This window comes from Bidens hawaiensis, unplaced genomic scaffold (genome assembly GCF_021521415.1).
Source record: "Bidens hawaiensis isolate Kalapana, Puna unplaced genomic scaffold, B.hawaiensis_p1.1 tig00027100_1, whole genome shotgun sequence".
NCBI classification, from domain to species: Eukaryota; Viridiplantae; Streptophyta; class Magnoliopsida; order Asterales; family Asteraceae; genus Bidens; species Bidens hawaiensis.
The window spans coordinates 17,291-44,375 of NW_027505089.1; the positions used below are offsets into that span (position 1 = coordinate 17,291).

General features: G+C 35.5%; 1 protein-coding gene across 1 annotated transcript; it reads right to left on the reverse strand.

The window, feature by feature from the left end:
* Nucleotides 1-639: 639 nt before the first annotated feature.
* On the reverse strand, nt 640-18,690 carry LOC143610602 (tryptophan aminotransferase-related protein 4-like). Its single transcript, XM_077085039.1, has 5 exons — nt 18,313-18,690; nt 1,838-2,132; nt 1,450-1,736; nt 1,087-1,367; nt 640-1,023 (listed from the first exon to the last, which is right to left on the reverse strand). The coding sequence occupies exons 1-5, from the start codon at nt 18,618-18,620 to the stop codon at nt 809-811; spliced, it is 1,386 nt and encodes a 461-aa protein (XP_076941154.1). The 5' UTR covers nt 18,621-18,690; the 3' UTR covers nt 640-808.
* Nucleotides 18,691-27,085: the final 8,395 nt, after the last annotated feature.

Sequence of the window (27,085 nt, forward strand, 5' to 3'; positions counted from 1 at the left end):
TTTAGTAGAAGACAAAAAGTGCCATTAAAGGTCGAAGGCTAGTAATGGCAGACAAAAACTGTGTCACTAAACCTCAAAGTTTTTAGTGGCAACAAAAAATGCCACTAAAAGTCCAAAAAAATTTTAATGGCAGACGGAAACTATAAGCCCAAGCGTTTGTAGTGGCAGACGAAAAAATGTCACTATAAGGCTTTAGTGGTAGCGCTTCTAGTGATACTTTTTTTGTGTGCCATTCATTACAACATGGTTTTAGTGGCACTTCCTTGGTAGAAAAAAAGTGTCATTGAAAGTCCAAAACTTTTATGGCAGACGGAAAAATTTGCCACTAATGCCCAAAAGTTTGTAGTGGCAGATGAATAAAGTGCCACTAAAAAAGCTTTAGTGGTAGCACTTCTAGTGACACTTTTTTTGTGTGTCCCTCGTTCTAAAAAGTTCTTTAGTGACACTTCCTTGGTTTCTTGTGACACTTTTTGTGTGCCATTAAATGGCTTTTTATTTGCGGTGCTACTATAACAGTTGTGAGTCGTCTTCTTTTTATAGCATTCGAATACATACGCGTATACATACATACATACATACATATTCTTTGTATAAATGTCAAACTTTACGTTCTTTGTTTTATAATGCATATACATACATGTATATATACACGCTTACATGTGTTCTTTCCCTGGTCCAGTTACATTGTATAGGCAACGAGATTAATATCGCCAGAAACAAAAACACCCAAGAAGTTATATAATACAATTGGTTAATTTACATAACCCCATTTATATTTCTTTATATAAAGAATAGTTCATTTATCTTCTCACATTGTCTCTGTGTGCCCGTTTTCAAGAGACACTAGCTCAGTGAGTCTTTGCAAAAGCAACTCAAAGTCATATTGACACTTGATGAGACTAAGTCGTGTATAACGATCACTGGTACTAAATTTGCTTCCAGCACGACCTATAATCTTTCCTGCCTGTAGCACCGCACCACAATCGTCTTCTTCTTCGCGCTCACACTTAACCCATGCGTAAGCTGTTGGCATTTTGGATTCGTTACATAGCTTTAAACATACAAATCAAAATGATGTGAACCTACCTGGAGATGGTAGCCTAGTTTCGTTGAAGAAATTGCAATGCAGAGGATGTCTTTTCTGGATTGAAAATCTTGTAGACTTTGAGAAGACACTAGTCAACCTATCCCAACGATTCCTCATTTTATTATATGAAAACTCGAACAACGGTTTTCCGTTTCCTTCAACGGCTACTTTTAAAAGCTTCAGAACTCTTAATTGAGTGTCTCTTGAAATCCCCAAATCAGCCATCGAGATATACTCTAAAACCTTCGCATATACTTCTTTATCTTTGATAATCGCCCACCTATAACATATATAAACAAGACAGCCTATATCATGTTATCATATCAAATGCCAAAAATTATGATGTAAAGAAACAGGCATACCCAAAACGAGCACCGGCATGACCGGTGAGCTTAGAAAGAGTAAAGATCATGAGATCATGATCTGCAGGGGCTGGGATGGGTGTAAAATGTGGCCAAAAATAGGCATGATCGTATATAGTTTTCCCTCCGAGAACTGACTGCTTCAAGTCCCCGTCTGGATTGTTTGGTGAGGTTACAAATTCAACCACATCCATGTCATTTGTCCAGTTATTTGATTGCCATGAGTTTGTGTCCCCTTCAAACTGAAAATCCTCTGACTTAAAGAACATTGTTTGCTCCTTGTACATCTATAGAATCGAAAAAACCATAAATTTAATTAATTTAGTAAATAATCCACCAAAAATGGGAATAATTATTGCATATTGTTTTAGTGATAAACATTTGTTACCGGATAGAACGGGATTGAAGCGAGCACGTTGGAAGGTGAGGATGCATTTTCAGAGGAAAGGGCATACACTGCTGCGTTAAGGAGTTGAGTTGACCCGATACCAAAGACCAAGTATCGCCCTTCGGTAACTGCATTCCCGACCAGTGAATGCACCTCACGAATGTAGTTTTCGAGCTCTTTAGACATTGCAGTGCCATCAGCGTAGTGGTAACTCATACGATGCCACCCTGATATGACGACTGCACTATAAGTGGCATGTTGCATCCAGAATGGCTCCAAAAACACAGGATCCCCGCTGCATCATAAATATAACACTGCAATCAGATTAAGCAGTGATCATATGACAAATCAAAACTAGATATTACATAATTTCGATCTCTCATTTTGTTTGTGTTTACCATGGGAACCACCTTTTAGGTTTATGTTTCTCTACTAACAGCTCATGTTAATTATCATCATCATCGTACTCAGTAAATCCCACCAACAGAAAAGCTATGTTAGGGTCTGAGGAGGGTAAGATGTAGACAGCCTTGCCTCTACCCATTAGGAATAGAGAGGCTGCTTCCGGTGAGACCCCCAACTCAATAGTAGTTTTGCATCAAGCTAGCCTTGGACATAACGCACATAACACTCAACCATTCGGACACCGGCTGATTATTGCATGTACATTTGTCTTTCGGCCATCAACGCCACCACATGATGATTAACCTTCCCCCACTTTTAACGTTATTTTCACGAAATTAGTAAAAGAACGTCAAAATTAGTGCAATTTCGCTTTGCTCACCTGAGAGAGCCCACACATAAATACATTATATGCGCGCTGCCACATTTTATTTTTATTTCTATTGACTGATCAAATAAATTTTGTTAATTGAAGTGCTTTACCTCTCCAAATACAGCAGAGTTACAAAACAACGATAACTACGAATAATTATCCCTAACAATATTTGAAAAGGTAACAATCATGTAGATAGTAGATAAGACTAACATAAAGCTGAATGATATATAAACTCATAATATTAATAGCGGGTGCGTAGCAAACACAAAGACTCCATGAAACTACAATGTATCATATGAAGTTGATCAACCTCTGTTGCACTGCCGTTCAAAAAAAGCATATATGCTTGTTGCACTTGTGAAAGACTGAATTTGACGTTGGGAAAGCAAATAAATTTTACAGCACAAAGTGAGTGCAACGGGTGTGCAATCAGAAGCTCATGCAGTGTAGAACCTACCCAACTAATCTCTGAGCGTGAGTAAAAGCCTAATGCTCTACATGAATGCTAGATCACAGTCTAGGTACTGTTTGTTGGAACACTAGCTGAAATCACCGAAAATCCGTTGTTAGTCCATAATGAGACTGGATGTTGGGAAGCACATAACCAACGACGGATGTATATAAGGATATCCCTCAACTTTCTTAGTGAAGCACAAAATTGGTGAACTTTTTTCTTCTTGGTTTTATGTATGATATACCCTGACTTTTTCTGCTAAATATCGTTGGCTGATAACAACGATTGGCAAACTAGGTTGTTGAAATATGGTCCTATAGTTGGCCACAAATCCTGTAATTCCAAGCCCACTGTTTGTGTACGCATTTGGGACTAAGATAATATACTAGGATAGCATTTGGGTTCAAATATAAGATATGTTGATTTTTCTAGGAATGATGGTATTGTTGTCTACTACTTTAATCTAAAAAACCGACTTACTTTAATCTTAAAAACCCAACTTACATCTTCACTCATCTCCTAACTAAGACAACTACCACTACACCGCCCACCGCCACCATCTCGCTGAAAAATAGCTGCCGGGGAATCTGCCGAAAGTTTTGCCGGAAAATTCGTCGGAAAGTTTGCCGGAAAAGTCACCGAAAAATCCGGGGGGGGGGGGGTGTTGACGGAAAAGACTCATCTGAAGGTTCGCCTGAAAAGCGTCGCCGAAAAAACACAATGAAAAACACTATGAGAAAACACAATGGAAAGAACACTATGAAAAAAACACAATGACAAAAACACAATTGGATAACACAATTTGATCAAATACAATTTTGTAAAACACAATTTTTATATAACACGATTTGTAAAAAAACACAATATTTTTTTATATATATAACAATATGGTACTCATATTAAAGATAAAAAACTGTTCATTATTTTGGTGAATTTTTTTTATTATAAAAATATCGTATAAAAAATTATAATTTTAAAATGATAGGTGAATTGACATATGTCATGCATGTGAAGATAAAATGTCAACAAAGATGTTATTCTTTTTATGTTATTCTCCTTACTTCACACTTAATTTCCTCACTAACTAATCTCAGTCATCTATGTCTAAAATCAATGGACTAGCTTCTTGTAATTTCTAGAAAAAATCAAACTTTCTATTATAATCTCACTCATATCATTATTATTGTCATAAAATATGTATGTTTTCTGGTAGATGTGGAAAACAAAACATAATTGTGTACTCGTAACATACAAATATAAATAATATCACTAAAAGTGTATATAAATAATATCATTAAAAGACATCACAAAGGAAAAGTTCATTCTCTATATAATCAAGCTACTCGAATGAAGCATTATTAGAGAACGTTTAAGGGAAATAAGAATTATAAAGTTAAATTCTTTTGCATTATGATCTGGGTATATATTTGGATAAACGGGTATACAATTTCGGGTAATCAAATCACATAATACCGAATCCCACACTCGTCCTAATCCCGCAAAATAATTTTTTTCAGTCTCATAGCTGAATATCCGACCCAGTACATGTCCCTACATGTCCCTGATGTTTAGCACTTTGGGTATCCCGTCAAGGTCGGATTTCTTTATTGCTATCCCTAGCTAGTGTCGCACTAGATAGCGAAAATATTTGATTTTATGATATTGATGCTTCATCGAAAACGCATCAGATCATGATTAATGGTGAAAACTTGCATAAAAAATGATCTAAAAGTTAATGGACTTAAGTAGGATGTTGTTACATACTGCTTGGTAGCTAAAAAATTAAAAAGAAAAGAAAAAAAACAAACTTGGTTACTAAAGTTTAGTAGCTACTGAAGGTCGGTAACAATTAACTTTGTGGTGTGGTAGATTCTTAGTTCAGCTGTAGCAATTGAATTCTATCACAATTAAGATGCAATAGCATCTCGTAATTATTGGAAATTATGAAATAATAATTATATTTGTTATTAATATAATTGTTATTTTATAATAATGTTTAAATGAATGAAAGATCAAGTCTTTTAGTCTGTGTGGAAAAACTTAAATGGTGTAGGAAATTGTACTTGCCACATTGGTAGGAATAGTCTAGTAGAGACTCTTTAACATTTCTACATAACAAAACCATTTATATCTTTGCAATTCAATAACATTGAATGAAAATTCAATTATGTATTGAATTAGTCTAAACTCCTTACATGGTTTTGGAAACCTTATAAATAAAGGTTTGTGTTTTTTTGATAAACATAAGGAAAAACCTTATGAACAATACACCACACACAACTTCAAAGGAATTTCTAGACTTCTCTGTTTTACGCACTCTTGTTTCAGGTATAGTTCAGGTGTTATGCTAATCCCGGCAGTACAATCTGCTTACGCTGTTGTACCCTGGGAAACAGACAAGTTCACCTGGGTGGCCCGAAAATCTGTTTTAAGGGAAACGTGTTTTACACATGCCTCAATCACCTTGTTTCTAGCTTTGTTATTTCTTTCTAATTTGTTTGTATTTTGGTTTCTATCTTGTAAATTTCTTTTCTTGTTTTGTATTGTAATATGCATTATATTAATAAAATTTCAATTTTTTTGTATTTTATGAACGGTGTTTCTACAAGCTTAAAACAGATTTTCGAAAACACCGTTCTTATTTTTTTTGTTTTTAAAAGGCGGTTTGATTTAAGAAAAAAAATGTTTCCGCAAGTATTTAAAATTCAGTTTGTTGGGTTTTTTTTTACAAAGGCTTTTGAATTTATCATATTTAATGTTATCTCATCTAACTTCATTTTGAAGTTTGTTCATTTTATTTTAATCGTGAACATTTGGATGAGCTTGAGTAATAATTGTTAATGTCTTTTGGTTTTGTTTTAGTCAAACCCAACCTTCGGTTCTTTCTTTTTTTTCTTTTTGTTTCTTTTCCTGTTTACGTGTAATATTTAATTTTGTTAGTAATGTTCTTTGATATTATGAGGTTGGTTTAATTAACAAGTTGGTTAGAAAATTCTGGTTTTACGTAAACCAATATGTTCATATTTTGGTTCTATCATACCGATTTTAATTGGCATTCACTATTGTTTAATAAATGGCGAGTACTGTTGCATCCTTCACTACTGTGTCTGTGGATCCACTACTACTGGGTCAACTTCTTCCACCATGGGACCATTGGTTGGTACCCACGCAGCCCAAAGTGTTGCTAACCATGCTGAAAAAGCAGGAAAATTTTTTGGTGTGAACTTCAAAAGTTGGCAACCAAAGATGATGTTTTACCTAACCACTTTAAACCTTGTGAGGTTTTTGACCGAGTCTCCCCCTCAACTAGAGGAGGGTGCAGATGTTCAAGCCGTGAGTGCTCTTTATGCTTGGAAGCACTCCAAGTATCTTTGCCGCAACTATGTGTTGAATGGCCTTGTTGATGAATTATATAATGCGTATTGCAAAATACCAAGTGCCAAAGAATTATGGGACACTTTGGAACGTAAGTACAAAACTGAAGATGCGGGTACAAAGAAATATGTTGTGGCCCGGTTCTTGGACTTTAAGATGGTTGATTCTAAAACTTTGATGAGTCAAGTTCAAGACTTGCAAATTTTAATTGGCGATATAATTTCTGAAGGAATGACTTTTAGTGAGACATTCCAAGTGGCTGCCATGATTGAGAAATTGCCTCCAAGTACTTATTTTCTAATTGTCATGTGCTTGGGCAAATTGGTCTTTTAAATTCCAGGTACTTATTTTCTAATTGTCTTAAACATTTGGTTCCACCTTAATAAAAGTGATCTTGTGTGTGAATCCAATAAAGCCCATTATTATGTCACTTGCAACCATGAATCAACTCACAACATCTCTTTCAAGCACACCCAACTACCACCACAAACACCACTGTTAACGTCACCTGCAACCATGACCTGCACCGCAACCACCTACAACCATCTTCGCCCTCTCCTCAGAAACAATCACCACCGTCCAATTTCCACCGGAGCGGGTTTGGTTCGGGTCATGATGTAGACGGTGGATCCGAATACTAAGAAGGCGGAGCAAATGATAACACTAACGAGGTTGTATTGCAGTTCATATCCGAATACTCTGACGGTGACGACAGTGGGGAGTGGGGTTGAGATCGGCTCCGACCAGTGGAGGAAGTCCGGCAGGCGGCGGTGGTGGTTGATCTGAAGTTCGACGGCGACGGCGGTGGGGTTGGGATTAAGATCGGCTCCGTGTTAGATAATCTTGATTGTAATATCTGTTGGTGGGACTGAGAAACTGTTTTCACCGGTGAGATGGCGGCGGTGGTGGTTTAAATACCCCCAAATTAGCATAAAGTTAGGGTTTATAAATAAATACCCCCGATTTAATCCACGGGTTCTTGTTAGTGTTCTTCCCCTTTTCCGTCACGTCACCACCTGTGCTCTGTTACTAGTGGCCGGAAGAAATTAGGGTTTGTTACAGGTGGCCGGTGGTGGTGATGGAAGTCGACAGGTGGTGTTTATGTTAGACAGAAGAGAAGGCGGGTTGTGGTGGCAGTCTGTAGTAGTGAAGGCGGGTGGTGGTGGTTGTGATGGAAGTCGACAGGTTGTTTGTTGGTGATGGTTTTAGTTGTGTGTGTGTGTGAGAGAGAGAGAGAGAGAGAGAAAGAAAGAGAGAAAGTGTTAAATTGAAAAATCTTTATTTAATCAAAGACCAAAATTTTAAGTAAATTACACAAATGACCCTCGAGGGGGTAAAAAGACTAAATTGTCGTCACATGAGGTGCACATGACTGGTTTTAACAAGAAAAACTAACCCTCGTTAGTGAAAAGGACGAACCGTACAAGGTTTTTTGAACACAAAGGATGTTTATAGTCATTAAGTTTGCCAAAGGATGTCAATTGAAAAATCATGCAAACATAAAGGACGTCTTTTGCCATTTTGTCAAAATACTATAATTGAATCAAGGAATGCATCATTCTTTGAAGATGTGTTTCCATGTTTGGGAAAGGCACATGCTAGCTTATCTACACATGCTAGTTCATCAACGCGTGCTAGCACATCAAAACCTGTTGATGGGATTGTTCAAGATGAAACTCAAGAACAATCTGAGGCTGAGGAGGTTGAGCCAAGAAGAAGTAAAAGGCAAAGGACTAAGAGATCCTTTGGACCTTATTTCTAACTTACTTGGTTGAGGGTGAGCCTCAGACCTATATAGAGGCGGTCACCTCTTCAGATGAACCACAATGGAAAGAAGCCATTAAAATTGAAATTGATTCTATCTTACAAAATCATACTTGGGAACTAGTGGATCTTCCACCGGGTTGTAAACCGCTTGGATATCGTTGGATATTCAAAAAGAAGATGAAAACGAATGACTGATAAGTACAAGGCAAGGTTAGTAATCAAAGAGTTTAGACAAAAGGAAGGTCTAGACTATTTTGATATATACTCATCGGTGACTCGAATAACCTCTATAAGGTTGGTGCTTGCGATTGCTGCTTTGAGAAATTTGGAAATACATCAAATGGATGTAAAAACTGCATTTCTAAATGGGGAGTTAGACGAAGAAATATATATGGAACAACCTGAGGGTTTTTCGGCTCCTGGCCAGGAGGGTAAAGTTTGCAAACTTGTCAAGTCCCTATCTGGTTTGAAGCAAGCTCCAAAACAATGGCACTAAAAGTTTGATCAAGCCATGCTGTAAAATGGTTTCAAGATAAATTAGCGCAACAAGTGTGTCTGTGTGAAAGACACAACTAGAGGTTATGTGATTTTATGCATGTATGTGGATGATATGTTTATCATAGGGAGTGATGATAAGATGATCAAATCTAAAGATATGTTGAAGGCGAGATTTGACATGAAAGACATGGGTTTAGCCGATGTGATTCTTGGAGTTAAGATCACAAGAACCGAAAATGATATTGTGGTAAGTTAATCTCATTATGTAGATAAAATCCTTCAAAAGTTCAATGCAGGAGACACGAGTGTAGCTCAAACTCCAATTGATACTAGCTAACATTTGTCAAAGAATAGAGGTGAGGGATTTGCTCAGTTGGAGTATTCAAGGATATATGGCAGTCTTATGTATCTTATGTCTTCTACCCAGCCGGACTTAGCATATGCTGTGAGCAAGCTAAGTAGATATACTAGTTATCCTAGCTCTGAACATTGGAAGAGTGTGACAAGATTATTAAGATATTTAAGATACACAAGGAGTTATGGACTACATTATGGCCAAGACCAAGCTGTTGTAGAAGGATACAGTGATGCTAACTGGATATCCGATATGAAAGATTCCAAATCCACAAGTGGTTATGTGTTTACCCTTGGAGGAGCAGCTATATCTTGGAAATCCTACAAGCAAACGCTTATAGTTGGATCTACGATGGAATCTGAGTTCATTGCATTAGATAAAGCTGGTGAAGAGGCAGATTGGTTACGCCAATTTTTGGAATATATTCCAAGATGGCCAAAACCTGTTACGGCTATTTTCATACATTGTGACTGCCAGTCGGCGATTGGAAGAGCGCAAAGTGCAATTTATAATGGAAAATCTAGACACATGCGCCGTAGACAGAATATTATACGACAACTTCTATCAACGGGAGTTATCACCATTGATTACGTGAAGTCAAGGGATAACATTGCGAATCTGCTTACAAAAGGCTTAAGCAGAGAGCTCGTATATAAGTCTTCGATAGGAATGGGACTAAAGCCCATGGAGTAAGTTTCTACAAAGGAAAACCTATCCTAGAAGACTGGAAATCCCATGATCTACGTTCAATAGGACAACATAACTGTATAAACTGAGGTCACTGTGGGGTAGTACCTCAACATATAAAGGGAGTTGTATACTTCCTAGTCCATTCCGATAATAAATCAGTGATGTCAAAGGAGGTTAAGCATAACGCTTTTAATGATTTGTGAGAAAAAAAAATCACCTATGTGAGAGAGAAGTGGGGTCGCTTTGAATAGATTTGTGGGGCGCGCAAATCCTAGAGCTCTTGCAGAACCAGGCTAGTGTTCCATGGCCATAACGGACACAACAATGAGGAATTAGCCATACCAGGAAGAGTGTTGTGTGAAATGTAATAACGTCTACGTCAAAAGGGGTTGGTTCAAGGACACCGCTCTACTAACCGCTAGGAGACAGTATATTTCACAAAGGAGGGTTCAAAGGGAACACCTACTTCTCCTGCAACACTCAACCGTTGTAACTATATTTGATACTTGGGCGTACGGATCGATCTCCATTCATGTGGGGACTGTTGGAAATTATGAAATAATAATTATATTTGTCATTAATATAAATGTTATTTTATAAAAATGTTTAAATGAATGAAAGATCAAGTCTTTAAGTTTGTGTGGTCAAACTTAAATGGTGTAGGAAATTGTACTTGCCACATTGGTAGGAATAACCTAGAAGAGGCTCTTAACGTTTCTACATGACAAAACCAGTTATATCTTTGCAATTCAATAACATTGAATGAGAAATTCAGTTATGTATTGAATTAGTCTAGACTCCTTACATGGCTTTGGAAACCTTATAAATAGAGGTTTGTGTTTTTTTGATAAACATAAGGAAAAACCTTATGAACAATACACCACACACAACTCCAAAGGAATTTCTAGACTTCTCTGTTTTACGCACTCTTGTTTCATGTATAGTTCAGGTGCTATGCTAATCCCGGCAGTGCAATCTGCTTAGGTTGTTGTACCCTGGGAAACAGACGAGTTCACCTGGTTGGCCCGAAAATCTGTTTTAAAGGAAACGTGTTTTAGATGTGCCTCAGTCACCTTGTTTCTAGCTTTGTTATTTCTTTCTAATTTATTTGTATTTGGTTTCTATCTTGTAATTTTCTTTTCTTGTTTTGTATTGTAATATACATTATATTAATAAAGTTTCAGTTTTATTGCATTTTATGAACAAATATGCTTGGTAGCTAAAAAATCATAAAGAAAACAAGAAAAAAAGCAAACCAACTTGGTTACTAAAGTTTAGTAGCTACTGAAGGTCGGTAACAATTAACTTTGTGGTGTGGTAGATTCTTAGTTCAGCAATAGCAATTGAATTCTATCACAATTAAGATGCAATAGTATCTCGTAATTTCATAGGATTTTAGAGTTTCGGTAGCTACTTAGTTTGCTACCATATGCATCAAGAAATAGGTCTCGTGGAAAACGAGGAGCTCCAACAGGAGCAAAGGCTCGGTCTGCTCCCAGAGTTTCTGAGTGTAATTTCCTACATATGTAACTGTAACGGTTACATCTTAACTACCAAAGAAAAATATGCAAAACAATCGATGCATCGTGCATCATCATCATGCGATATTCGATATGCAACTCTTGAAGAGGTAGGCTTCATGTATAACTAAAATAGCTTTCTGAAACATGTAAGGAATTCACTTTCATATTAACGTATTTCTCATATAATAAAATCAATAATCATATAAAACATAAAATGTAGTCTCTAAGAAAAAAAGTTTTCGATCTACTAAGAAATTTGAATGAAAACCATTGATAGCTTTAGATTAGATGATCCCTTCAAAGACGAATTGAACCATTACAATTATTCGGTTAAACTATATATATTTTTATTAACATTATCAATTATCATCCTTGTAATGTGATAAACAAATAACTGAATAAGTATACTGCAAAAAATTGAACTATTTATTTTCATTTTTCTCTTGACAGTGTGAATCTGTATACACTTAATGCGATGCTATTGGAGACAACTACAGTGAGTTCATTATTACATGTTTTTCTTATCGAGCGTAAAAAGAATAGCCAAAACCGGTGATGTCCAAAAACCGTGAAACTTAACACTTTGGTTTAATTTGGTTCGGTTAAGTTTTGTAAAGAATAAGATGGTTGTAATGAAGTAATGTTTATTACTTGAAGGTGTGAATAATACAAAGGGGGAACCACCTATATATACACAAGTAAAACCCTAACTACAACCCATAAAGGGCCCATGTTGTTTAGCAAACAACATGGGCTAAAACCCTTATTAAAACAACTAGCAATACATTTAACACTCCTCCTCAAGTTGAAGCATAGATGTTAATCATGCCCAACTTGTTACAAATGAAATCTATCTGAGCTCTCCGGAGCGGTTTAGTTAGAATGTCCGCAAGCTGAAAGTTTGTCTTCACATGAACCGGTTGAATGGATGGAGGATTAGTTTGTGTGCCTACTACTCGATCTCTGATAAGGTGGCAGTCGACCTCAATATGTTTTGTCCTTTCATGAAATACTTGATTCTTGGCTATGTGAATGGCTGATTGATTATCACAGTATAACCTCATCAAATCATTAGAAACAACCCCGAGTTATATGAGAAGACGACGTACCGATGTCATCTCTGATGTTACATCTGCCATGGCTCTATACTCCGATTCGGCACTCGACCGGGAAACCGTGTGTTGCTTCTTACTCTTCCATGATACAAGATTTCCTCCAACAAACACACAATATCCGGTGGTAGATCGTCGAGAAATCGGACAACCTGCCCAATCTGCATCTGAGAACCCTGATATCCGACCATCTCCTTCTTCCGTGAAGGCATCCACACGACAATGACCCTGATCAGAGTATAATATACCCAACCCAGGTGAGGTCTTAAGATATCTTAAGACACGAAGGGCAGCATCCCAGTGACCGGTGTATGGTGCAGCCATAAATTGGCTCAGAACACTGACAGTAAAGGAGATATCCGGTCGTGTGACGGTTAAATAATTAAGTTTACCAACCAATCGTCTGTATCGCTCAGGATCTTTCATTGGATCTCCTTCCTTTGGGAGGAGTTTCTTTGTAGGAAGCATTGGGGTATCAACAGGTTTACAACCTAGTAAGCCACATTCAATCAACATATCAAGGACATACTTTCGTTGGGAGAGAAGTATTCCTTGTGGAGAGCGAGATACTTCTATGCCAAGAAAATACCTCAATCGACCTAAGTCGCTGACCTGAAACTGAGACTGAAGAAACTGCTTGAGTTCGGTGATCCCGACCTCGTCATCACCTGTGATTATAATGTCATCCACATAAACAACTACGATAATCCTCTTTCCTTTCTGGTGTCTAAAGAAGACAGAGTGATCGTAGGCACTCCGAGTCATCCCAAACTGTCCCATAACACTAGAGAATCGACCAAACCATGCCCTGGGAGACTGTTTAAGACCATATAGAGAACGACGTAGTCTGCAAACTTTCGAGGCCTCCTCCTCAACAACGAACCCTGGTGGCTGCTCCATATATACCTCCTCCTCAAGAACACCATTAAGAAAGGCGTTCTTGACATCAAGCTGGTGGAGCGGCCAATGATTAATGGCAGCAAGAGCGATACAAATACGGACAGATGGCATCTTAGCAACTGGCGAGAAGGTCTCATCATAATCAATGCCATATGCCTGAGAATACCCTTTTGCGACCAACCGAGCCTTTAAGCGGTGTAAGGAGCCGTCCGGGTGTAGTTTAACTGTAAACACCCAACGACAACCAACAATACGCTTCCCTTTAGGAAGTGTTTCAAGATCCCATGTATGAATGGACTTTAGAGCCCCAATTTCATCTTCCATAGCCTGTCGCCATCCTGGGTGAGCGAGAGCACTCCTCACATTTTTGGGAATCGGGTAGGAATCAAGGGTAGTGGTGTACGCATGAGATTCAGAAGATAGGTGGGTGTAGGCAACATAGTCCTGAATCGGGTAACGAGTGCATTTCCGGGGTTCTTTGCGAAAAGAAATAGGTATATCGGGTAGGGGTGCACCAGGAGGATCATAAACGGGTGTATCAGGGGTAGTGTCTGGATCGGGTAAGGATGTATCAGTGAGAGGTGTAGATTGTTCGGATGCAGACGGAAGATCTGAGGAGATCTCGGGGTTGCGGTCTGGATGCGAATCAAGTGTCTCTGATATTTGACCCTTACCTCGCCTAGCATATGTGAAAAGTAGTGGCGGAGGTTCAGTCGGTGGGTCAGAATCAGCAGATATAGGATCTGTAGAGGGAATCGACACAGGAATGGTGGGGAGGAAGGGAGATGTGGGTATATCGAGGTCAGGAAACGGGTCAGAAACAGGAGTGGAACACTCGGGAAAGTAAGGATACTCATGAAAGGTGACATCAGCACTAGTAAAGTATCGGTGAAGTGATGGGCTATAGCACCGATACCCTTTTTGAACCCGTGAGTAACCAAGGAAGACACAACGAATGGCTCGGGGATCAAGTTTGATGGTTTTCGGACGATGGTCATGAACATAGGCGACGCAACCAAATACTTTAGGTGCGAGAGGAAATGGATCATCGTTGGGAAATAGTACAGAAAACGGTGTTTTACCATGAAGAACGGGTGTGGGCATGCGGTTAATCAGATATGTGGCAGTGAGAACGGCATCTCCCCAAAAACGATGAGGAACACGTGACCGGATCATGATTGTGCGAGCAACATCCAATATGTGACGATTTTTGCGTTCTGACACACCATTTTGTTGAGATGTATACGCACACGATGATTCATGAATAATGCCGTTGGTTTTTAAGTATGAAGAAAAGTCGGTGGAAAAGTATTCTTTAGCATTATCAGATCGTAAAGTTTTAATGGTGGTGTTAAATTGGTTTTGAACATAAGCATTAAATTCTCGAAATATGGAAAATACCTCACTACGAGATTTCATCAAATAAACCCAAGTAGTGCGAGAATAGTCATCAATAAAGGTAATAAAATATTCAAAACCCAACGTAGATTTGATAGGGCAAGGACCCCATACATCAGAATGCAACAGTTCAAAACAAGAACTGACTCGATTGGGCACCCTAGGGGGATAGGGACGCCTGGTATGTTTACCAAGTTGACACGACTCACAATGAAAATTAAAAGACGAAAGTGGTAAATCTGGTCGCATTTGCCTCAGAACCGCTGTAGAGGGATGACCTAACCGACAGTGAGCCTCCCTGATAGCGGAATCACATAAGTTTGCTACAGGATGCGAAAACGGGGATATACGATAGAGACCTCCTGATTCAAAACCAGTACCAATTACCCGGTTTGTTCCTAGTTCATGAAAAATGCAGTGAGTTGGGTAAAAGGTCACAGAACAGTTGTTTTGTTTGGTAATCTGACTCACTGAACAAAGACTGGTAGGAAATTTAGGAACAAATAGGATAGAAGACAGTTTTAGGTTTTCCGAGTTACTGATGGATCCTATGCCGAGAACGGGACATGAAGATCCATCGGCAAGACGTACCGGTGCATGGGAAACATTTTGAAGACTAGAAAAAATACCCCGATTCCCAGTCATGTGATGTGTGGCTCCAGAATCGATTACCCACGATGAGTCGAGGCTAGAAAACTTACCCAGATGTGCTGAGTTGGTTTGAGGAGGATTCAACTGGGAGGCAAGAAACCGTTGAATCAGATCATACTCCTCCTTAGTAAACCCAAGTAGTGCGAGAATAGTCATCAATAAAGGTAATAAAATATTCAAAACCCAACGTAGATTTGATAGGGCAAGGACCCCATACATCAGAATGCAACAGTTCAAAACAAGAACTGACTCGATTGGGCACCCTAGGGGGATAGGGACGCCTGGTATGTTTACCAAGTTGACACGACTCACAATGAAAATTAAAAGACGAAAGTGGTAAATCTGGTCGCATTTGCCTCAGAACCGCTGTAGAGGGATGACCTAATCGACAGTGAGCCTCCCTGATAGCGGAATCACATAAGTTTGCTACAGGATGCGAAAACGGGGATATACGATAGAGACCTCCTGATTCAAAACCAGTACCAATTACCCGGTTTGTTCCTAGTTCATGAAAAATGCAGTGAGTTGGGTAAAAGGTCACAGAACAGTTGTTTTGTTTGGTAATCTGACTCACTGAACAAAGACTGGTAGGAAATTTAGGAACAAATAGGATAGAAGACACTTTTGGGTTTTCCGAGTTACTGATGGATCCTATGCCGAGAACGGGACATGAAGATCCATCGGCAAGACGTACCGGTGCATGGGAAACATTTTGAAAACTAGAAAAAATACCCCGATTCCCAGTCATGTGATGTGTGGCTCCAGAATCGATTACCCACGATGAGTCAAGGCTAGAAAACTTACCCAGATGTGCTGAGTTGGTTTGAGGAGGATTCAACTGGGAGGCAAGAAACCGTTGAATCAGATCATAGTCCTCCTTAGTAAATGTATACGTGTGTTTTTCGTTTCCCATGGTAGATTCCGGCAACAAACAGTAACTCTTTCGGCAGCGAACAGTAACTCGTCGTGAACAGTAAATCCGGCGTGAACAGTGACAGTACTCCGACAGTGGCTGGCTGGACGGGTTTGAAATAAAACTCGGAACACAATAACCGAGACAGACAGAAAAAGTTGTCGTATCAGAAAACTAACAACACTGGAAGCTTCGGAAGTAAAAAACAACAGATCTGGAAAAAAATCCGGTGACCGGAAACCCAGTCACGCGCCTACACGCGTGGGAGGCAGTGATGGCGACTGGGCGGCGCGTCAGGCGACGGCTGGCGGCGATTTTTTGACGGACGATGTTTCGGAGGCTGCTGGTTACGATGGTGGCGGCGGTGATGGTAGGTGTCTCGAAAAACGATTTCGTGACAAAACAGTAGGTATAACGAGGTTAAAGCTCGTTTCAGATCTGGTAGCGGGCTGGTCAGACTATGGTTCGGATCAGATGGCGGCTAGGGTTTGGATCGAGAGCCGTAGCTCTGATACCATGTAAAGAATAAGATGGTTGTAGTGAAGTAATATTTATTACTTGAAGGTGTGAATAATACAAAGGGGGAACCACCTATATATACACAAGTAAAACCCTAACTACAACCCATAAAGGGCCTATGGGCTTTAGCAAACAACATGGGCTAAAACCCTAATTAAAACAACTAGCAATACATTTAACAAGTTTCAAAGGTTTGGTTTTGTTGTATAAAAATAAACACAGTTATTAACAGTTTAACTAGTGGTTTGATCTAAAAAACGTACAAACGGGACTTTGAACATCCCTAGTTTGATGAACATGAAACTAGTTATTTATGATACTTGAAAGTGGTTGTCTTGGGACGGTGTTGGTTACATCGTTGTGGTGTTGAGTGGTGTTGGATCTGTCATGATATGCTCACAAGCAATGATAATTGATGGTTTAACACTCGTATAGCTTATTATAAAAGCACGTATTTAAAAAGACGTCTATTTGGTTGGAGAAACATGTGTGATGACTTGAATTTGATCGGTATTGGGTTATGGCACCGGAACAAAACCCAAAAATCTAAATTTTTGAATGGCCTAATACAAAAAAAATATTAACTTAAAAATATAAAAACTGTGCAATGTGTTGGGTGAACCAACACGAATTTTCTCGGTATCGGCTAATGGCACGAAAAGTAAACAAAAAAAAACAGAGAGAGAGATAGAGAACTAGGGTTTCCGTCCTTGTGATTTGACCAAATCTGCAGTTTTAGTCCAATAGTCTTAAATTTGCGGTTTACGTCTAATAGTTTTTTTTTCACTTGCAATTAACCCGACCCTACTAACCCTTTTAACTATGAACGTTAAACTCATCAGCGTGCCCCTCACGTGAGGGGCAATTTTATCCTTTTTCTCCCTAAATAAACCCAACCCTAATACACAAATACCATTTTCATCTTTGTCGTGGGAGCAAAAGGACAAAATTGCCCCTCATTTGAGGGGCATGCTAATGGGTTTAACGATCATAGTTAACGGGATTAGTGGGGTCGGGTTAATTGCAAGTGAAAAAAAAAACTATTGGACGAAATGACAATTTTGAAACTATTTGACTAAAATCGCATATTTGGGTAAACCACAAGAGCAACAACTGCATTCTCTCCAAAAAAATAAATTATTCAAGACTTAAATATGACAAATTAATATATTTATACAACAAAACAAAACACATGGAGAAAAAAACCGTACATTGTGGTGACGAACTACACGAATGTGGCCTCAATGGAATCAACTGTGGATGTTTTGAGTTTTAAATAAAAGAAAACAAATAAAAAAAATATCTCAAATAAAGAAAAGGTCAACTATGTAACGTCAGGTATACCAATTAGTCTAGCACCAAACTTTAGGAGCAATAGTAGTAGTGGTAGTAATAATAATAATAATAATAATAATAAAAATAATCCGATCAAGAAAGCAAGGTTTGGGAAGGTTGTGGATTCAAAATCCACTTCCAACAAGCGATTCGCCAGCTATTACTCACAGATTAATTCAACCCAGAAAAAACGAAAGAGTAAATCACCTATTAGCATCTGCAGCACATTCAGAAGATAATTCAGAACAATCAGTTCCACCATAGCACTGAAAGCACTCACAAACTGGTTGACCTTCAAATATCAAACCATCCACATAAGCTCTGCCATGGCCCGAGCATGAGATTGCCGCAACCTCCTCCGCCTCTGCCGCAGCTCTCTCGCTCCAACTCAACGACCGGCTGCTAATCTCTGCCCATCGTCCTCCGCTTGCATAAAGATTTACGCTGAATAGTATGTTCACAGCTACAGAAATAAGTAAACAAAGTCCATAACAATATTTCTTTGTTTTCACCATATTTTTCTCCCTGGAGATACAGAATGAAATGGAAACGTTGTTATATATTCTTATATACTGCTTTTCTTGACCAAAGAAGTTCAAACTAGATTTTTTGTCTTCCTTCTACCAGATATATATATTTATTTATGTATGATGGGTATTCGGATATTTCGGATTCAAACCGATGAAACCAAAACCAAACATATATTTTTTAGACAGAATTACAATTTTTGTTCTTTAAACATAGACGAATTGGGCCCTTTAAAAAGTTTGTTTACACTGGTTGTTATTTTAAATGTATAGAATTTTACAATTTTTAATTTTCATGAGTTCCGATCAGTTTTGGTTTTTTCGGTTTTTATCATTTGTTCTTCAAAACATTCAAAGAAAAGAAAATGGCTCAGAATAAAAAAAATTGGGTTAAAAGTTTGAGCTTAAACTTTTTGTTAATTAATGTATAGTTAATTTAACAATTTGAATCTAAATGTTAACGGGTTACACTATATATTAATTCTTTAAAATTGGTTTTATTGTTCGCATTTAGAAAGCGTATATGTAATAACTGAAAAAAAAAATCAAATCAAATATAATATAATATAATATTAAATTCAATACATTGGAAATTATATAATATAATATAATATAATATTAAACCAAAATAGTTACCTTGTTTACCGTCTCCACTCCATAGCCAACCTCCACCATCTCTGAACCATCGCGCCATGGATTAACCAATGTTACTAGTTTGTTGTTAAACTTAAACAAACCTCTCGTGGAACTCAAAACAGTTTTCCGGTCAACCTCTCGTTTTTCGACGAAGTGTTGAAGAAGACAAAGTAAACAACAAGGTTAAACTAGTCATTTGTATTACTTCATATAATAAAGTCAGAACGTAGTTAAATTTGCTAAACCCAAAACTAGTTAAAAGCGTGGTCAGGGAAGTTCGAAACCCACCACTTGCAACTCTTTTAAGTCTTTATTCCTTCAATAATTAAACCAGATTTTTTGAGCAAATTTTATGTGATAGTTTAGTTCTTAGAGGATTACAAATTTTCATGAAATCCATATCAGTTTCTTTCATGATATCATGATATTTTGATGAAATAATTAATAAAGCTTATAAAAAGAGAAATAATAATTAAATATCTAAATATTATAAATTATGTTAAAACATTATAAATTCATTTTATAAATTCATGAAACCGATATTTTTACTTAAAATATATAAAAATATAATATAGTATATAATAAGTAACGGAAATAATTTATTTTATAAAAGGTTTAGAATTCTAAAACGTGAAGCCTATATAATTATTATTATTATTATTATTATTATGTAATAAGTGTTAATTATAAACTAAACTTTTGGATAAATCTAAACAACTTTGCGTCGATAACTAAAATGTTATGATAATCAAATTTAATAAGATATAATAATCTTTGAATATATAAAACATGAACACGCATATAGTATTATGCTTAAATCTAAAATGTTATTACTTCATACTCAATTGATATAAACCAATTGAATTCATATATATTTTAAGACTTCTCTTATCTTTGGATTATCAGTTTACTTGATTGTCCGTTGGATTCGAGTTCTGATTATAACATTGGATTTAGCTTTCATGATATGCTATAGTATTATGCTTAAATATACTCATTATAGCATGTTCCGGTATATGTTATGATAATATATTTGCTATAAGTTATGTGAATAAGATCATTTGTATTCCCGATACCCTGAGTGTCGCTTCTCGTGGAGTGTCCCACGAGCATGTTGTTGCGGCATCGACAACATGTGCACCAACCGTGACGGTGAGATCAGTTCACGGCGTCTCTTAAGTACAAGTGTGGTACATATGGCTATTAGGAGGCGTATGGATCGATCCTAGGATTAATATTAAGGAGATGGATAGCGGGTATGCCAACTCGCCATCTCGTGTGATAAATATGCAGGAGTAGTTACCTGTATATTGTCACGTTTTATGTTCACTCATAGGTACATCCGTATGAAACTATTTAATTTTTTTTTAAGATTACTTTGCCTCGTATCATCAACTATAAGTTCAATCTAAATTACGTTTTATTAAACCATTAATTATTTGAGCCTATCATTCCGTACTAAGCATTCGGCTCATTCCGTTATTTCATTTTTGTATACAGGTCCAAAAGTTACTTTGGGTGGAGATTAAGAGCGAAGAATAAAACATCAGGGTCCTAATAAAATATCTTTTCAACCATGCAGGTGTGTAAATTAAATTTAAGTTTGTCTTGTATAATGTATTATACCTTTGACAAGCAGATAAATAAAATTTTGTCTTTTGTTCAGAAACCAAGTTTATTGTGACACGTCGGCCCAATCCGGGGCGGGGTGTTACAGCTATGGTATCAGAGCAAAGGCTCTTTCCTGTAGAAAACTTAAACATAGTAGTTAGGCCTGTGAGGAATGGGTAGATTAGGACTTAGGTATGTCATGATTTTAATAAGTTAGGATTTAGGTAGATGTTTTTTCTTATCCTATCTTCGTTATTTTAACCACATATTCCTAATAGTAAATATCTCTTACTGTTAATTCCGTAACAATTGCAGCTGAGGTATACCAAACCTCACTTTTGTAGATGAATATCATACGACCTACGATTCAGTAAACAGTCTTTATGTGATATTAAAGATTTAACAAAAAAATTTGTCCTTTATTTTTATAATAGTAATTCTAACATGTAATAAAAAAATTTGTCTTGACATTTTAAAGTAAGTTTTTAAAGATAATCAAACTTTAAAAATTGTTTGACGTACGCCTATATTAAAAAAAAAAGGTTTAAGTCCAAACTAAATTGAATAAATAGATAAATAAGTAACAATATATTAAAAAGAAAATTAATAAAAATAACAGTAATAATAAATAGGACTCATGTCAATCTTGACAATGTGTAAGAGTTATAATGATCATAGATGAGTCATTCAACTTTCATGTTTATCTCTATACCTTGATGGGTAAGTAAAATACAATAAATAAATAAAAAAATTAACGGAATTAAAATCAGACTATAAAAGTCAAGCTATGAAACCTCTCAAACTCACGTCACTTCCCTCATAATTTCAAAACCACCATCACCACAAAACAAGAGTAATATATCCAAAACCTCAAACTAACACTTTAATCTACAAAGGTTTTAAAAACTCTACAAACATAAGTAAACAAACGTTGTTTAAGTATCCGTTATGTAACCGATATATCACGCACAATGTTTTTCGTGACAAAAGTATTTATATTAATTAAATATCTTATTTAAATTCTTTTTTGTAAACGTGCGCTATATAAAGAAATATGTTTAGATATTTTCCTTAAAGCACCTATCATAGATAACAATATTGATACTGTTACTGTTACTGTTACTGACACTGCTTTGGTTTACTATTACAATATACGTCAACATATACTACTACTATTTTAATTTATTGTTTATACCCCAACTATGTTACCGCCATTTACATAATTGTTATACTATATTTTCAGCATAGTCATTTTTACTACCGACTACGATGACTAATTTATATTACCTTTTGGCATAATTGTCTGCTCCATCGTATGACATAACTATTTTACCATAATCGTTTACTAACATAGTCGTTCGACTAATATTTCACTATAACCATCTTACTACTATTTAAAAATAAATTTCGTATTGCATTTTTAACCACACTTATTTTACTATCATAATCGTTTTGTTTTATTAAATACCATTTTGATATACCATTAAAAATTTTGTTTTGGTCATCAAATTGATAACCGATACTCTTTTGATTTACCACATACTAATACTATTTTGACACGCCCCATATCATAACTGCTATACCTTCGTACACTTTGGTTGTTTTACGTCATGTATCGTAACGCTTTCATGTTTCATCATGTTGAAAATAAGTTTAATACGAAATGCATAGCATTTACTTATCTGAATACATACCTTTGATAAGCCATCATCATAACCGACTAAGGTAATTCTGAATCTTATATTGTTATCATTTCGAATAATAGTATAGTAATAATTTTAGTAATGGTAATGATAAAAGTATTAATTCGTAATAAATAAAATATTAACTAATGTAAAGCTTATATGTGTATACACGTTAAAAGATTGCTCGAATTATTACATGCCCGTTTAACAAAACTAGTTATGTAAGATATTCTGTATTCTTTTGAAAACGTATTTTAGTATTTTTCTTTTTAATATGTGAATTTCCGAACTTTTAAATTAAAAACTGAAAATTGTTTTGGTTAATACATAGTGTTGCTAGTCAACTATGAACTTCTGAAACTTGTACTAAAACTTTCTAAACCCTGCTAAAACTTTGTGAAACCCATTGCTGAATTTGTTGATCCCCCTTTTAATTTTAATTTTTTTATTTTATTTTGTAAACTCCCTCGTTGTTAAATCGTCTTTTATTTTCTTTTGTTTTAATCCTATGAGTTACTTTACAAAGCTTTTTACTTAACTTTAAGCATTCATGTACAAGAATTTGAAATATAATTATTTTATTTATACATTTTAAGAAGTTAATTTAAATTTTGTCTCTTTAAAATTAAATAAGATTATATAATTTAAAAATAAACATGACATGATGCAATTTAATTATAAACGACACCATTGAATTAAAAATAGGGTTGTCTTTTACACTAAAACCGTAACACGGATCGGGCAGCGTTTATGGTATGATCTCGATGAAAAAAAATAATACTTGGTCATCTAATTGCTTTCATAAAAGAAACCTTTTATTTACGTATCCACTAACTAAACATTTTGTTAAATGTTTTATTCAAAACCTTTTAAGAAGAGCTTCAAATACTATTTTTTTTATTTATTTAAAACTTAAAAATAGAATTTATGAAATTGGCAAAGAAGTATGTATAAGATATATATGGGTATACTTTGAAAAATAAAGCATTGATTCGTTATTAAGTTATCATTTTCTATGTAACCATTTCAAAATGTTATGACTAGCTTTAAACAAATGAAGTTATATTGAAACAATGCTTTTAAAATTGGATCGTCAGGTCCGATCCAGAATCGGACAGAACAACGGTCCGGTTTACTACCTTCAGACCGTTTTCAAATTAACTAGCCAACCATGGTGATTTTCGATGAACTAGTGAAGCGTTTAGTTCAGTTGAACCGATAGGCAAAACAAAATTCAACCGAAAGTTTTTGTTAAGAAAATAAAATTATGATATGTGTTTCGAAAGTTTGTAAACCCAATTGAAAATTCAAATAACATTGGACTGATTAACTCCACCAACTTGATTTTTGTGTTGTTTGGATGATCACTTTATATGTATGTTATAATTCACGAGAGAGAATTAAAAGTTATTATCAAATTTTTATTTTTATTTTTATTTTTATTTTTCTTGTATATATATATATATATATATATATTAATGTTATCCGATTTTTGAACCCGGTCATATCGGACTGACTAGTAAGGCATGCGGTTCGATATCCGTGCGGTTATGAAAACATTGGTTTGAATACATGATTTATAAGTCATGAAGTCAATTGCCTTTAAAGATAAGATACCCATATTTTTAAAAGCATACAAGCACTTTTGACGTCATCCTCGGGTTGGATTTGCTCGATTTATTACCGTATTACTTTAGACTGTTGTTTCTGACACATCATCTCCAAAACCATGATTTGCCTATTAGGTAACCTAACCTCATAATCTTTTAGGATTAACTCTATGCTTAAAACTCACAAGTTAATCTTGCAAAGTTATGCTAGATTCTTAGTTTTGACTAACAATATCTCAATAGGAGATATAAATATTAATAGTTATCCGTAATTATTCTATATGTTTATGAGAGAAATAATCAACACCGCTATTAATATGTGAAATAGAATTCTCCGTCAACCCTCCGTATGCCTGGATAGGTAATTAAAATGCATTATGGGTAAAATCGTTAGTACTCATTTGTAAGTTAATTGACAATTATGGTCCGGAACATAATTGTGAATGCATTTACGAAGGTGTGCTATTGGTTTTCTATTATGCATATCAGTGTCCATCTGGATATATGTCCATCTGGATATGGATATTCTGATTCGTTAATTTGTTAAGGTATTATGCGAGGATCATTAGGGTATGATGGTATAGTGATTGACAATTATAGTCTTGAACATACCTATGAATTACATGTCATGTATGGGAATCTTATGTGTAAATTAGTTTCAATTAAGTCATTGAACCTCTAGTCCAAGTTGCTAATGAAAAAGTCACTATTGCTCAGGAGGAGCTGAAAAAAAAAGCTAAGAGGAGAAAAAAAAGAGTTTTGCGCATCAACACAGACGAACACTTGAGTTCAATGTTGGTGACTATGTATTCTTAAAAGTATCACCTTGGCTTGACATTCGCAGATTTGGAAACAAAGGAAAACTTAGTCCTCGCTTTATATGTCCCTATGAAATTCTCTCTCAAACCGAAATGCTTCATACCGACTAGCATGATCACCACATCTCTTGCACGTTCATAACGTTTTCACGTATCCTTGATTAAGAGGATATAACTATCACCCTCTACATGTAAGTAATTATCCTTCACTTACAATTCACAAAGATTTGTCAGACAAAGAAGAACCAGAAGCCATCTTATACCAACAAGAAAGGGTTATGCGTCAGAAAGTAATTACGTTCATCAAAGTCCTCTAGAAGGATCACTCTAAACGCGAAGCTACATAGAAAACTGAAGAGTCAATTTGTCTTTTATACCCTAGTATGTCCGTGCAATAGAACTTATAATCTAGGTAATTTTGACCTTACTTTTCGATCTCTATTATTAAACTCCCGTTTACGTATGTTCTGATCAATAAATTTCGATGACGAAATTTCTTTTAATAATTGTAATAACTGAAAAAAAAAATCAAATCAAATATAATATAATATAATATTAAACTCAATACATTGGAAAATATATATGTATAATATTTAATAAATAAATGAATTTCACTAAATTTCCACGTAACGAAATTTGTAATAAACAATAAAGATCAAATAGTAATTAAACTATTTATTCTACGGTTAAAACATAGTAAACTCATGAAAGTTAAAAAAATAAAAATAATAATAATTAATAGATAAGATTGAAAGACAAGTAAAGAAAGAAAAGGATAGAAACAAGTAAATAGGTTATTCAGTGAAAGAAATACCAACCCAAGGTTTTACATGGTTTTCATCCTAAAGATATATCATCCATCCTTATCCGAATCTTCGTCCAAAAACAAAACGGGCTATAAACACATGTCCTTTAAACCTTTTTAACATTCACACTCACACCTTCTATACTATTAAGTAAAATTCCAACAACCGCTCTTGTTCCCGGTAGATCGAAATAAACTCAAACCAACTTTTTGGAAAACTCACTTTCCCGGAGAACCGGAGTGAACCGAAGAACCAAAATAGTTACCTTGTTTACCGTCTCCACTCCATAGCCAACCTCCACCATCTCTGAACCATCGCGCCATGGATTAACCAATGTTACTAGTTTGTTGTTAAACTTAAACAAACCTCTCATGGAACTCAAAACAGTTTTCCGGTCAACCTCTCGTTTTTCGACGAAGTGTTGAAGAAGACAAAGTAAACAACAAGGTTAAACTAGTCATTTGTATTACTTCATATAATAAAGTCAGAACGTAGTTAAATTTGCTAAACCCAAAACTAGTTAAAAGCGTGGTCAGGGAAGTTCGAAACCCACCACTTGCAACTCTTTTAAGTCTTTATTCCTTCAATAATTAAACCAGATTTTTTGAGCAAATTTTATGTGATAGTTTAGTTCTTAGAGGATTACAAATTTTCATGAAATCCATATCAGTTTCTTTCATGATATCATGATATTTTGATGAAATAATTAATAAAGCTTATAAAAAGAGAAATAATAATTAAATATCTAAATATTATAAATTATGTTAAAACATTATAAATTCATTTTATAAATTCATGAAACCGATATTTTTACTCAAAATATATAAAAATATAATATAGTGTATAATAAGTAACGGAAATAATTTATTTTATAAAAGGTTTAGAATTCTAAAACGTGAAGCCTATATAATAATTATTATTATTATTATGTAATAAGTGTTAATTATAAACTAAACTTTTGGATAAATCTAAACAACTTTGCATCGACAACTAAAATGTTATGATAATCAAATTTAATAAGATATAATAATCTTTGAATATATAAAACATGAACACGCATATAGTGTTAATGAGATATGTGTCCAAAACTAAGAACCAACACCGAAACTCTAAATATAATCTTCTAAATAGAAGATAACTTTTATGTAGATAATTTGGAGCGCTCATACACAGGTTAGCACAGCTAGGGAACATTAAAGGTACGGATCCTTACCCTCACTTCTTATTACTTCATACTCAATTGATATAAACCCATTGAATTCATATATATTTTAAGACTTATCTTAT